Here is a 14,637-nt window from a genome sequence, read left to right as displayed (position 1 = left end):
GGCTGTATTCTGGTGTACACTATATGCATTTTTATTAATTATATGAACCGGGTCGTCAATTTGTTTCAAATATCCTACAGTAACTAAAACTGACAAACAAGATTCCTTTTGGTGCATCAGAGAGGAGAAATTAGTGTTTGGCCTCTTCATATTCACATAAACACATAACTTACTGCCTTCTTGCTGTCTCTCCAGCCACCTATGCTGCAGCAGTGCTTTTCCGAATTTCGGAGGACAAAAGTTCAGACTACAGGAAGCGAGTGTCAGTGGAGCTCACACACTCGCTCTTCAAACATGACCCTGCTGCCTGGGAGATGGTAAGAACCCTGAGCTTGTGAAGATTAAGAGAACATGTCATGAGTTTTACTTTAACACCAACATAAGAAGAAACTGCTCAATAATAGACCCGATACGATACAATCAAATGTGTTTTAATAATAAGACACAGGTTCAACCCCTATTTTGGTGTCAGATTAGTTGACTAAAAAACAATTTCCAGCCTGCTATTTATTAGAATAAACCTTTCCAAAACAAACTACATGTGCAGTTGACAGAATATATAAAAAAAGAAGTTTTCGTTTCCTCCCAAATGGGGTCTCAAGCCCTACGCTACTTCTTTTGTCTAATTTCAAACCTTCTCATCCCAAAATAAACTACGTTCTTAACACTTCTGTCTTGAGTCCCCTGATGCCCGACCTTCATACACAGATGGTATCAAACCATAATTCCATCCCATATTTCTCATTACAACACTGACGACCACCTCTGTATCTACAATAGAGTCCATAAATATTTGAACATTGAAACAGTTTATTATTTGGGCTGTACACAACCACAATAGAATTTAAATTAAACAATGAAGATGTACTTTGAGTGCAGACTTTCAGTTTCAATTTGAGCATTTATACGTCCAAATCAGGTGAACGGTGTAATCAGTGCTGTAGTGGTAAAATTAGAGGTGGGTAAACTCTGAATTTTGTGATCATACAGACCTCGACGCGATGCGAAGCAACGCAACACAAAGCGTCGCGACTCTTTAAGGCTTTCCTGGCTATATTGCATTATGTTATCAGTAAAAGTCATATACAAACGATGACAATGAATAAATGTGTTAGTAGTTTATTAAACTTAAGAAAACAGTAAAGAAAAGTATGTCAACAAAACAACACAATTGCAGATTAAGAACTATCTACATACGGAGGCTCCTTTTTACAGTAGTGCCCAGAGGGCCTCCTTGTCCTCCACGCCAGGTCCTGCCTTGCACAGAGGAGCCATGGCTCCGCTGTGCTTCTCCTCTCTCTATTTGACCTGGTATTTCTCCTCTCCCTGTGCTCTCTGCATCATTGCCTGTCCTATCACTGCCTGAAAAAATATGTTGAATTTAAGAGTTGTGGGGCTGAGAACACTAGTTAAGCAGCCTGTCAATTACACTGACAACATAAGTTAAAGGAAGTACCTATGTCATCATAAATAGCCTATACAGCATGTTTTTTTTCACATTGAGAACTGACTTGTTTTCTAATCTACGCGTCACCAGGCGTTTTTCTTGTCCTTTTACCCTGCACGACCAGCGAACACAGAGCGCGCGACTACTACCCCCCCCCCCCCCGGTCGTTCCGCCCGCAACGACTACTACCCTCCCCCCCTCGGACCTTCTCGACCGGTCCGCGAAATATTGTCTGACATGAAACCGGTCCGTGAGGTAAAAAAGGTTGGGGACCACTGGGCTGATCCACAACGTGTATGTGTTTACACACCTCCTGGATCCTGATTGGTGTCGCTGCTGCAGCCGCAAGGCACTGATTGGATGGTCACAGACCATAATACAGCGCAGATGAAAATTATTCAGACTACGGCGTTTATATGTTCAACAATAGGAAACGTAGTCTTAGCTGTTTTAAAATTAAACCAAGTTTATTTCGGATTATTCCAACGGAAGAATACAAGGCGCAGGGAACTTAGAGGTGCGTAAACGCTATTTATAGGTGCGTAAACGCTATTTCCAAAATTCTAGCGGTGTGTAAACGGCGTTTACGTGCGTTTACCCTCCACTACAGCCCTGGGTGTAATGTAAAATACATTTCTATACGTCCGCCATTTTGAAGGGGCTAAAAGTTGCACAGAGTAACATAATTGTAAATTAAGTTGTCACTTTTAATATTTCAAAAATTTGGAACCCACAGACATCACTAGATGTTTTGTCTATTTATAGTTATACCCACAAAGTTAATGGCATTTCTTTTCTTTTTTTGAGCATTGGGAGGGGATTAACACTGCAGTGCACATTAACAGAGGAAATGGAGAGAGGTACGACATGTTTAAATGTCTATTTTCATTTGAAATTTCTACCTTGTGAAACTCTGAACTCTATTTTTGTGAAACGAGTCAGAAGTTCTGAAGCAAGACTTTCTTGATTTATTGCTAAGGTTTTTATCAGTCTCCCACCAGTCAGAGAAGGAGATGAAAGACTCAGCAGGCTGTTTGCACTGAACAAAGTGAACCGCATGTATTGGCCACTCAAAACATTTTATAAACAATGTCTACCTTTTTTGGGAGCACAGACATCTTTTTAAGGCCGTTGGAGTTTGCCTGGACTAGTTTGGGGTTGTTTACCTCTAACTTATTATTCCACCTGCGTCACCCATCTGTTCCCATTGCCAAGGACAAGAGACAAAAGAATTCTAAACAAGACCGAGCACAGCACCACTGAAGATATTGTATATTAATGATGCCCCCGTCTAATAAATAAAAAAAAGTTCAGTTGACTGATGATTGCTCAGAATTGTGTCAGTATAGTAGGTTGGCCTGTCTTTGTGTCTCCACATTCACTGTCTCCCTTGTGTAAAACAAATCGTTCATTATTTTATTAATCTCTTTCTCCGTTTCTCTTCAGGCCCATACTGCAGTTCCTTTGGACCATACATACTTAGCCGATGGTAAGTACTTTGAGTTGCATGGAAAGAGTCCTAGATACACATTATTATTATAGTATTTAAGATTCTGTGTTTCTGTGTGGACCATACACTGAAACAGGACACCTGGCTGGTGTGCTGCAATCTTTTCTCCCTCCCACCATTTCAAGTAACAGTGTTTCCGTTGTTACTTGAAGTCCCTGGTATTTACAGTAACGCTTATACAGTGTGTATACAGGGTTAACCCTAACCCTAACATATAAAAGGATGCCTATTCTTGACCGATCAGAACTGCGGTTATTAACAATCCTGAGACCGCAGTTATCATTAATTAGTTTTTTATTGACCTTAATCTTCTTTCCTCTTTTTCACATACTTCACACCACAATAGGCAGTTATAAACAAACATCCGTTTTGTTACACACTAAGCAGGAGAAAATTGTTATTGAGAGGAAAAACAGAACCTATTGCACTTTAAAAACATGATTTACGGCGTCTTTTTGATTTGCTGTTTGGATCATTTGTTAAAAAAAAAAAAACGAAGTAATCTTAAGATTAGTGAGTTAGAAAAGCTTGGGTATTTTAAGTGTGCAGTACTAAATCAAGTAGTACAACTACAAAAAAAATAAGTTCATGTAACTTAATAACCATGCTTAGTGTTTAACCCCACTTACACTGAATGTTTTTTCATTCCAATGGATAAAAAAAATACATTGCACAATTAAAATAAACGTTTTTATTTATGTTTATGGTTTAATCTTTTTTTTTTTACTACAATGTAAACTGACAGCGAGGCACTAAACTGATTTTTTTCATTTTAATCAAAGCATTATTATTAGACTGAGTGATGCGCGCATGCGCATTCTTTAAAAGTTCTGGCGGCAACCTATTTCCAACTCAATCTTCCATTGCAGAAGATCTTGTGAAAAATATCAGACCCTCTGGAATTTTGGTAACGTTAAGGTAAGTCATTCCGATTTTTAAAGATGACTGGGTGTACATTTTAGCTCCCAGACAAAGAGTCTGTCTTAAGTTCATGCATTGTGGGCAATTAATCGTTGGGCTAAGATTGGCGCTGGGGGGAGGGGGTTCGCCAGGGAGGGAGGCAAGTGAGGTAGGAGCAGACAGGCAGGAGAAAGTGGGATAAGGGGAGTAGGGATGTCACGAGAACCGATACTTACGGTACCTTTCCAGAGCTGCCAACTTTTCAAAAAACCTTGGAGTGAGATTTTGTCGGGGGTGACCAAAATTTTGCCGCGCACGCAGCCACACACGTTGGTGGCTCAAATATCAGGAAATTGGAATTCATTTGGCGTAGTACCCATGTTGTACCCTGCATTCTGGTGGTTTGTGGGGCCCAAAGTCGTTGATAGGGGCGGCCTACTTTAAATAAAAAGATAAATGCTATGTGAGCAGCCTTAATAAACAATGCTATGATGTTTTGAGCATGCAGTATACCAAGAGGTTAACAAGGTGCTCTCCTGCTGCTTGTTATGACAGCTGAGTTTACATTCACCACTCAAAATCACATGCACAAACACAACAAATAATTTCTTTCAAGATTTAAAGTTTAAGAGAGTGAGTACTTAATTGAACCACATGTCATTAACATACCTTAGTCTTTGCTCCTCCTGAGTTTCTCCCGCGGTTGTGTCTGTTTGAAAATCTTCTTCTGTTGCTAACTTCGGGACTCTTTGGGGTAAATAGGATGTCTATGCAGCGAATGGGTTTACAGATGCGCTCCTTAGCGCCATCTATTGTCGGGGAGTTTGAAAAGGAACGAACGCGCTTCGGCCCAAAATCAGATTTTTTTTTTTGCCGTGAGAAATTGGTTGTGTGGCGTGAGTGCGTGTGAAAACATGCAAAAGCGTGTGTCACACGGCGAAACCGTGAGAGTTGGTAGGCCTGCCTTTCGATACTAAAATATAAAAAATTGAAGCACCGTGTGGCATCGACGCTGCGCCTATTCTAGAACTGATGGCGGTAATATACGCTTCAGTTTTCCAGTCGACGTTTACAATTAGAAAACTCAGAAACGCGTATATATGGCGTTCGCACGTAGCTAACTAGCTAGCTAACACTATACACGGCGTTAGCACGTTAGTTAAAACTCCCGGTGTAGCATCTCTACAGAAGTGCGGCTTCCCTTTCACGCTCGTCGGTTGTCTGATTGTCTGGTCAGGCTGATCTGGCTCCAGCTGCTTCTTAGCCCGTGTTGAAACAGCTGATACATGCAAACAAACGGAGAGGACGTGCAGGAAAAGCATATTTTTTAATTTACAAATATTACCGGGTAAAGAATATATGTTTCCGTGGTATCGGTGTTATTTCACTGGTATTGGTACCGACTACTGCATTTTTGGTATCGTGACAACCCTAAAGGGGAGAGTGGATGGTGATTGAGAAAGGTAGATAAGCTATTTTATTTTGGAGCAAATGCTCTTGTGACTTATGGATAGTGGAATACATATTACTGGTACTGTGGTGTTTACTGTGCTATTGTGCTGTGTTTGTGTTATTGTTTACTGTTCTGTATTTTCTCATTTTGTTTTGTCAGGTATTTTCATAGGCATAATAATGTTTTGTCAATTTTAAACTGTATTGGATATAGTTCATGTAACATTGAGAATATCCAACAAATAAAACGTTCTTTTCTCTCTTAATTTAAGGAGAGCTGCCACAAGATCCACGGTGTTCCTGCTGTGTAACCACCAGTTTGGAAGTCCCTCATCTTATTGTAGTAATTTCTGAGTACAATATCATGAGGGTATTTGTGATAATTTAGAATCACTCTCCTAAAACCGTCCTTTCCTCTGCCTTTTTATTTTTCCTCAGTTATCCATGTATGTGGAAATGTTAAGCCTGTGAGAATTCATATTCAAAAAGATCTGAACTTCTGAAACATTATAAACTTGATCATCATCATTATGGCCGGGGCCGTGCTTATCCCTGTACTCATGAGAATTGCCCATGCACTTGCAAAACATGGAAAGCTCTGCTGACTCATCTAAGCAAATGCAATGCCATTAATTACATTCATGAAAGATGATTTTTGAACCTTAAAAACTCTTTTCAGAAGAGAATTTATTTAATACACTTTAAAAGTTCTTTCTGCATGCTCTGTTATTGTTTCTCCAGTTTAATGCTGAGTTCATGCGGGTGACAACAGTACCCTTGGAGACAAAGTTCTTAGCGCAGTTGGACAAGCACACGTCAAAACTGCTGGAGGTCATCAGGAGCAAGGGAGGACGTGTGGAAGAGCTGACAAAGGCAATGTTGCAGGTTTTAGATGAGGTAGCTATTCATGAAGTGGTTCTCAATGGGATCCATAGTTGAATAGTTGGTGTTTGAGGAAGAATAGGTATTAATAAAAGCACAGACTGTGGACATCACAATTAGAATCGAGTGCATCGTCTAATCTTTGATGTACCTGGGTGAACCTGTTCATCACCTCATTAAAGAATGCCAGGTAAGGGCATCTCCCTCACTAACACAAACAATACCTATATACCAACTTTGATTAAACAATGGTGTTCAGCATTGACATGCATTGTCTTCAGGAAATGCTCTTTCTAATTGTCCTCATTTGTTTGTTTTTAGTGTGTGCAGGATATGCAGGAAAACGAAGCAGCCATGGCAATCGTCAGTGGAAACGCGGACATTAAAATAGTCATTGACGGAACAGAGGTCCTCAGAAAGGTGCCCACAATAGCAACGGCTGTTACATACAACCGTACACTATTTTAGCTTTGTTACCACTTGATTTTTTCATTTTGGAAAAACCTAGTATTTATTATTCCATCGAAGTGAAGGTTTTTACTTTAGTGTAGTTAATATGCCCTAATTTTGTTACAGGCAAATTTATTAGCTTTCATCAAGTCAGATTTCTCATTCAGTACAAACTAAAATTTATAATTTTCTTACAGGTAAATTTATCAGGTTTCATCAAGAATAAAATTTATAATTATACCTTATTTTATAAATGTTCTTCTGACATGCAAAGACATCACTTAATGTTGTCCAATACAATTCTATATCTTGCTTTATTTCAAATAAAATGTCACAACAAACAGTATTTTCTGTGATAGAAAAGTAGAATGTCCATACAAGATGAAACTCAAAACATTTTGTCACAGTCAATGTTTGATCTTGTTTACATAATAGAAATAAAGACAGGAAAATTCTCTTTAAAAGGTTTACTCATCTTCCCCGAGGTACAGAATGATGAACTTCAGCAGACACTCAGATTCACCTTAGTGCAAACACTGTAGAGCCTTGAGGAGAATGCACACAGAAAAATGTTATACTGTCCAATTTTGCCACTTTACAAAAAAATGCAGACACTGTACAATATACAAATAGGTACTTGGAGTTACAGTAACTGAGATCTACAGAGGCTTTCAGCTACTACTGGGAAGTATACGGGTTAATGCAGTGTACTGGTTCATGCAGTGTACTGCTTATGCACAGTTATACTGATGCAGTGTTGCAAACCAGTTAAAAGCCCTCTCACAATCAATAGATAACGTGCAGTATATCTTCCAACATTTAATCTAACTCCTCAAGGGAACATGTTATGAAAATGAACACAATTGATCAGGACTTAATTCTGACAACTCTTCCCTCGTTTGATTGTCTCAATCAGCTTGCTGTGGTGCTTGTCCAAGGTAGCCAGGAATCGCGGTTGTGATTCTCAGAAATTCCCCATTGATTTTTAAAAAACAAAATAGTACATTACATGTTACATTACAACTTTTTTTTTTTTTTTTTTTTTTTTTACATCAAGTGTCAAAACATGAATTTTGTATTGGTGTGGCATCATTTATTTGCAGGTTTCTAATGATAGAGGATATCATGAACTAGAAAATTTCCTGCTGAAAATGTGTTGGAATGCTAAAAGCTGAAATGAACTGTTGCTGAAATTACAGAAAGTTGAAGGGAATTTTAATACATTTGCTGAAATTACAGATATTAGAAAAGCTGAAATTAATTTGAAATTGCTGAAAATACAGAAATGGGAGAAGCTGAAAGGAATTAATAGATTTGCTGAAAAAGCAGAAATTAATATTAAAACATTACTGTTAATACAGGCATAAAAAAAGCTGAAATTATTTTAAAGAACTGGAAATACAGAAATGAGAGAAGCTGCCACAGTCAGTGCCACAAAGGCAATCAAAGACAGCCTAGCTAGCTATCTAAAGACGAGAGATTTTCTCTGGCCACTTTTCAGCCGTTTGGTTATTAGTGGTGCAATGCTAGCTAGTGCCATGTTAGCGCTATGCTAGCTATGCTCTGCACTTCAGGTTATCCAGGATGGACCCAATACAGGTGTGAATTCATGCAGTAATTTTGTTTTTATTGTGACCTTACTTTCCTACATGGGGCAATGCAACATGAATCTGCCCGTATCTTTTCTGAACACAAAGTTCTTTTGTATATTATTAATAATGTGGGGAAGGTCCATTCAAAAGGGCACGTATCAGAAGCATAATGTAACTAACATAGGCCTGTACATTCTTTTTAGTCAGAATATCATGGGCTAAAATGTTGTGATCAAACAAGGAGCAGTGTTTTAGAGATCATTTCACATCCTAGCTCTCTCTTCCCTATATATTAATTAATCTGCTCTCTGAGATTGTAATCCACCTCGTTCTGATGCCACAGCGGTTCGTATTCATCCAGAATCCAAGGAAGTGATATTTACAACAAGGTTCTAAAAAATTAATAACTAACTGAAAATGGCTCCGTTAGCAATTTTGACCATGAGAATGTAAACATTACTTTTGGCTGAACAGACCCTTTAACCTGAACCCTTTTAACTGCAGGTCGACATGGAGGTAGGAGTTGACTGGACTGGGCCGTGTGGTCATCGTCGGCCTGGTGTTCTGGTCCCTGAAGTTCAGCTGATGGCTGAACGCTGATGGGCCCCTGTCCAATGTGTTGGATGTCTTTGTACAAACTGTATGCTTCATATGAGAACTGCTCCTGTAAATGCCTGGGTCACCAGCTGCATGATGCAAGGGGAAGTTAAATAAATGCTCTGATGAAGCATCGATTTGAAATCACTGTTGAATTGCATTCTTATTTCCCAAACTCTGTTCTGCTTCACATGAATAAAAAGATCAACACAAAAGTAAAAATAATGCTAATGACAGCACTGTGGGTGTATACAGTATATTGGGATGTCACGAGAGGCGCCGCCGCTCTCTCCGGGGTAGTTCAAATAGTGCGAGGACACCGGGTTCAAAAATGTAAACAAAGGTTATTTTATGAGTCTTTTTGCGGGCAACCTTTTTTTTAACTAATAACAAAATAAAGACGCACAAAATAACTTAAAAAATGAGTTTTAATCAAGGTAAAATGAGCATTCCATGCAAACTGCATTTGAATCAGAATGAGGGGTCTGCAGAGATCGCAGTCTCCTAGAGCTCAAGTGCATAGTGGCAGGACTACAGTGAGCTTTTCTTTGGTCTTACTTAAATGCACAGAGGATGTATTAACCACACATCTTCTAGCAATGCGCTCAACTGGCAGAAATTATGCTGGGTATGACGTGTCTGTTCCCTGCAAGCCCCAAACTTCTCTTTGCTTTCCATGAAAAATATCTGTCCGGGGTGGGGATGAAGCCAGGAAATGTGTGCAAGAACATGTTTAAATGCTAACAAGCATTTAAGCAGCAACAAGAGACTGCTCTCCTTGCGGTCTCAGAGCAACTCCACACTGCTAGAGCCACCTCTCTCTCCTCTGTTACGACCAGATCCTTATTTCCTCCCTTCAGGAACTTGGTGTCACAGGCTCTGCTCTCTCCCTTCTCTCGTCCTACCTCGACGGCCGCACCTACCTGGTAACCTGGCGAGGATCTGTGTCGGAACCTTGTCCTCTTACTACTGGAGTTCCTCAGGGTTCCGTGCTGGGTCTCCTCCTGTTCTCGCTTTACACCAACTCTTGGCGCTGTCATTCGCTCGCTTGGCTTCTCTTACCACAGCTATGCTGATGACACCCAACTAATTCTCTCCTTCCCTCACTCGGACACCCAGGTGGCGGCTCGGATCTCTGCCCGTCTAACTGACATCTCTCAGTGGATGTCCGCCCACCATCTGAAAATCAACCCCGACAAGACTGAACTACTTTTTTCCCGGAAAAGATTCGCTTACCCAGGACCTGACAGTCAACTTTGGAAACTCCGTACTAACGCCCACTTTGACCGCTAAGAACCTCAGCGTCACACTCGACAGCCAACTCTCCCTGACTCCCAACATCACCGCGACAACGCGATCCTGTAGATACACGCTCTACAACATCAGGAGAATACGTCAGGAGAATACGTCCCCTCAGAAGGCAGCGCAGGTACTGATTCAGGCTCTTGTCATCTCCCGCCTGGACTACTGCACCTCCCTCCTGGCTGGTCTCCCTGCCACCGCCATTCGACCTCTGCAGCTCATTCAGAATGCAGCAGCTCGACTGGTCTTCAACCTTCCGAAATTCTCCCACACTACTCCACTCCTCCGCTCTCTTCACTGGCTACCGGTGGCTGCCCGCATCCAGTTCAAAACATTGGTGCTCACCTACAATGCTGTGAATGGATCGGGTCCAGCTTACATCCAGGACATGGTCAAACCCTACATCCCGACCCGCACTCTCCGCATCTGCAAAACTACTCGTCCCTCCCTCACTGAGTGCAAAACACTCGACTAGATCTCAACTCTTTGCTGTCCTTGCGCCGAAATGGTGGAACGAGCTCTCTGAAGACACCAGGACCGCAGAGAGTCTTCACATCTTCCGCCGCAAACTAAAGACACACCTCTTCAGACTATCTCTACTAAAGACTAACAAATTGTAGCACTTAAATTGTACTTGTAACGTCACTCATCTATAGCAAATTGTAAATTGGCTTATTTGAGGAAATTGCACTTTCTTGTTCTCCTGAGTTTGTACCCTATGGTTGAATGCACTTATTGCACGTCGCTTTGGATAAAAGTGTCCGCTAAATGTAATGTAACAACTATAAACTGCTTTATAATGGCTATTCGTAGTTCTGCTGGAGGGTCAAGGACAGGTTCCTCAAAACTGTTAGCGTTTCCACACCACTTAGCATAAACATATGCTGACCTTTATGCTCTACATCTATCGATTGAGTTACATTCATATATGTTACCCGTTTACGTGGTGGAACATATGGAATGGAGAAAGAGGCACCACTGTACAGTTTTCTTCTAAAGCAAAACACTGCTTTACATAAAGCATATCAGCCGTTTCATTGCACGACAAAGTCCCAACCATTTGTCTTCCTAAAATACTGGTCCTTCTGTATAACAATAACCTTGTATGTGATTGGAGGACCCTTAGACTCCTCGTCCAATCACGTGTGAGGTCATAGGCATGACTCAGACAGCAGTACTTGCAAGACGAGCAACAGTGTGTTACTATATTCAGAAGAACTCCAGTTCCTTTGTTTGGTTTTTGCTGGTTCGTGAATAATGGCTGGACGACGTCTCGCGTTCAACTGGCCTTCAACTCCTCTCCGCGGTCAGCAACTTTCGCCCAGTCCGCAGACAGACAAGAAGAAACTGCTGAATGCTCTCAGTGGATTGTCTCGTCAACTGCAACAACAAACTGCTGATATCAACGAGCGGTTCGCTCCACTGGAGCGTTCGGGACTCTCCAGCTTGCTGTCCATAGAGGAGAGGTTGGCGGCTCTGGAGGAACTGACTCAAAGAAGAGGAGACGGGCACACAATCCCAAGATAGCGGTAAGAATATGTTCGATGACTGCAAGCTAAGCTAAAAGTAGCGTAAAACGAAAGCTAAGAGTAGCCTAGTAGCCTTACAAGTGAGCAGAAACAGCTTTATTAAAGTGTATTTTCTTTGCCGTGTCGTTTACAGGAAGCGGTATGCCGTCTTCACAACTCCGAGACGAATTACAGGCGTTACAAACCGGAGCAAGGGTAAGATTTAAAGAATATACTTTCATTCTGCGGTATAAGGAAATATATACGTATAGATACCATAGGATGGATACGATCATAACTGTACATTTTGTTTTCAGACTAATCTCGCCATAATGAGGCAGTGACCTCGGATTTGCTCCAGAAAAGTCCAGATTTCGATTTAGATAAAGACGTCATTGTGTGTAAGTGACACTGTTTACGGTTTCTTCTTCCTTGTTCAATGTTACTGTGACTTGCGTTTGATTTTTTTTTTTTTTTTATTCATACCACACCCATTTAATTGTTTTCCAGCCGCCTGCAAGACGTATTGAGACTGTACGCAGGAGCTTCAGGTTTTCCCAGCCGGAACACTCATTGCGGGCGGAAGCTGCGAAGAATTCAGCGCAGAGTCGAGCGTAAGAGTTTATTTACTGACTTTTTTCAGGTGCATTGATAGATGTGTTGTGTCCATACGCATCGCACAGTACTGATTCATTGTTTTTACAGCTGCTGGAATTGAGACAAAGTGTGCTGGCTGATGACGAGGTGGAACTCTGGAAATCCGCCACCGTAGAGCTCACGTCGGACGGAGAGGATGGCGTCGTTGGTAGGGTCTCGGGGTGGATTGTACGGTCGCCGCCATTGCGTAGTCGCCTCGAAGGAGACTCAGAAATACAGAGCCACACACCTGAGGCGCCTGCCTCGGAAAACACGCCGCCAGTGACAGTCTACAACCCAGAGGAGGCAAACGGACAGTTTACTGAGCTGTAGTTTTTTAAACCGCCTTTACCCAAGTGTGGGCAGATCCTCACTTTGTCTATACTTGTTGTTTGTATGTTGTTAATAAAGCTTTCTTTGCATAAACATGTTCCTGGCAAATGTTCATTTTCTCTATAAATGCATTGATGTCCTAATAATAGTGTAGTAGCCTACATAGGATAACAATGAAATGAATATACAGCATAATATGAATATATAAATAAAATGAGGCGGGTGACAAATAGCGACAGATCTGCCAACCAATCACGAATGATTTTACTTGTTTGAAAGTTGTGGTTTCATCCAATAAGGAGTAAGGATATTCAAGCCCACTCCGCTCGGCCACCTGCGGTTTCACTGCATTCATATGCTAATTAGGGCCATTCGCACCTCCGCCAGCTCTCCACATACGTCATGGTTCGTTTCCGACAATTTGTGGCAGACAAACGCGACGTGCGCAGGTTGCAAATTGTCAGAAACGGTTGTAAATTAGGGAGATTTCGGGCTTTACGGGGACGAAAATCTCCCTTTTCATGCAGTGATATATACACAAACATTTCTCAAATGACACTGAACATATTTTCAACAGATGTTGAATGAGAAGCTATAATCAGTAAAGAGAGTAATGACGTTGCAGAATGAACTAAACCCTAGCACACCTTACACTAATACGTTAGTATGTATGTTTGTATGTATGCATGCATGTTGGTACCTTGAACAACATAATTTAGGAAAAGTTAGCTAAACTGCTGATGTTACGCTGACTACAGCTTAAACAGGAACTTACAGCTCTCAAGCTGCTCAGCCACAGCCAAAGCCAATTTTTGCTTAATTAGGCGAAATTTCGCCAAACTGTTATGTTTGGGTTCATGACATCGGTCGCGCACACAGCTTGAATTTCACAGACTCCTCCAGGGAGTGCGTCTGGATGACTGCGGCTTGGAAAATATGCACATCACCAAAATAGTCAGGGAAGTGCATCTGTAAATTATATATGTTTGATCTGTGCTCTCCATTGTCTGTTTCAGAGTTAGATGGCTCTTACCTCCCATACGGCTACACTGATTTGCCTCTGGACAGACTTCCGCTAGATCCTGTCCCCCATGAGACCTACATCCCTCATATGCAGACCTACGATCCAAGACAAGCCTACCCCGAACCCCTCTAATAGGTACTCAAACACAGCACTGTTTTGAATCTTTTTTTAAGTCATTTATTTTATGTCACTTATTTTCTTTGAAAACTTGTCAAATATTGCACTTTGGACAAGATCCCTGTCAAACAATTCTCTTCAGAATCCTGTGATATGTGGGACTAAAATTGTCTAGCTCTGTCAAAGGTCATGATTAAATCCTGGGGAGATCATAGAAATAATTTTAACGTTTATTTTTGCAAGAAGAGGTCAGTCCAAAGTTAGAGCGTGGACAGCAATGAACTGAAAAGTCTCCTTTTGTGCTTGACATTCAGTTAGATAGATAAAAAAGTACTTTATTAGGGTCGACATGGCGCAGGGGTAGAGCGGGTGAACCAGGCAAGGTTGGTGGTTCGAGCCCCGGCTGCTCCATGTCGAAGTTTCCCTGAGCAAGACACCTGACCCCTAATTAGGGTTGTAATGTTATTAAACCCTGTCACAGGTTGCTGAGACAGATAGGTCGGGTGAAACAAAAGGGAAGTTTATTCTGCGAGTCAAACACGTGGCTAACTGAGTTAGCCGGATAATTTTCAGGATGAGATGACTTAGATCAGGCTTTTTGGTTCCCCGAAGCAGGTTTGGCTAAATCACCATAGCAACACATCAAAAAACTTCAACCTGCACCAGGTTCACCTGAACTGCTGGATTAGTTCGCCACTCCCCCGGAAAAAAGGCCAGTCACTTCCTCATTGATGAAGGAGCGATGTCAGTTAGATTAACGTTTTCTAGGAGAGAGTTCTACGAGATCATGAAGACCCGTGATGACGTCCTGTAGGAGCGCTATTGATGCTGAAGACAGGAATCATTTATTTAAGATTTTCCCAAGCCAAAACGTCACGTCACGCAGC

General features: G+C 41.4%; 1 protein-coding gene across 3 annotated transcripts in view; it reads left to right on the top strand.

The window, feature by feature from the left end:
* Nucleotides 1-14,637, top strand: part of LOC120827230 (junction plakoglobin a) — a 127,195-nt gene that overhangs the window by 99,571 nt on the left and 12,987 nt on the right. The window contains exons 14-23 of one of the 3 annotated variants that reach the window (XM_078084375.1): nucleotides 196-317; nucleotides 2,894-2,936; nucleotides 3,827-3,864; nucleotides 6,051-6,206; nucleotides 6,513-6,611; nucleotides 8,738-11,661; nucleotides 11,795-11,856; nucleotides 11,958-12,041; nucleotides 12,151-12,254; nucleotides 12,346-12,704. In XM_078084375.1, the coding sequence (XP_077940501.1) occupies nucleotides 196-317; nucleotides 2,894-2,936; nucleotides 3,827-3,864; nucleotides 6,051-6,206; nucleotides 6,513-6,611; nucleotides 8,738-8,833 (554 nt within the window). In that variant the 3' untranslated portion in view covers nucleotides 8,834-11,661; nucleotides 11,795-11,856; nucleotides 11,958-12,041; nucleotides 12,151-12,254; nucleotides 12,346-12,704. Of the gene's footprint in view, nucleotides 1-195; nucleotides 318-2,893; nucleotides 2,937-3,826; nucleotides 3,876-5,581; nucleotides 5,653-6,050; nucleotides 6,382-6,512; nucleotides 6,612-8,737; nucleotides 11,662-11,794; nucleotides 11,857-11,957; nucleotides 12,042-12,150; nucleotides 12,255-12,345; nucleotides 12,705-13,625; nucleotides 13,769-14,637 lie in introns of those variants that run through there. The other 2 variants (XM_078084376.1, XM_040189961.2) reach the window with 2 other exon arrangements.

The sequence above is a fragment of the Gasterosteus aculeatus genome, chromosome 11 (genome assembly GCF_964276395.1).
Source record: "Gasterosteus aculeatus chromosome 11, fGasAcu3.hap1.1, whole genome shotgun sequence".
Lineage (NCBI taxonomy): Eukaryota > Metazoa > Chordata > Actinopteri > Perciformes > Gasterosteidae > Gasterosteus > Gasterosteus aculeatus.
Note: the sequence above shows the minus strand (reverse complement) of the source record. Positions and strands in the feature narration are given on the sequence as shown.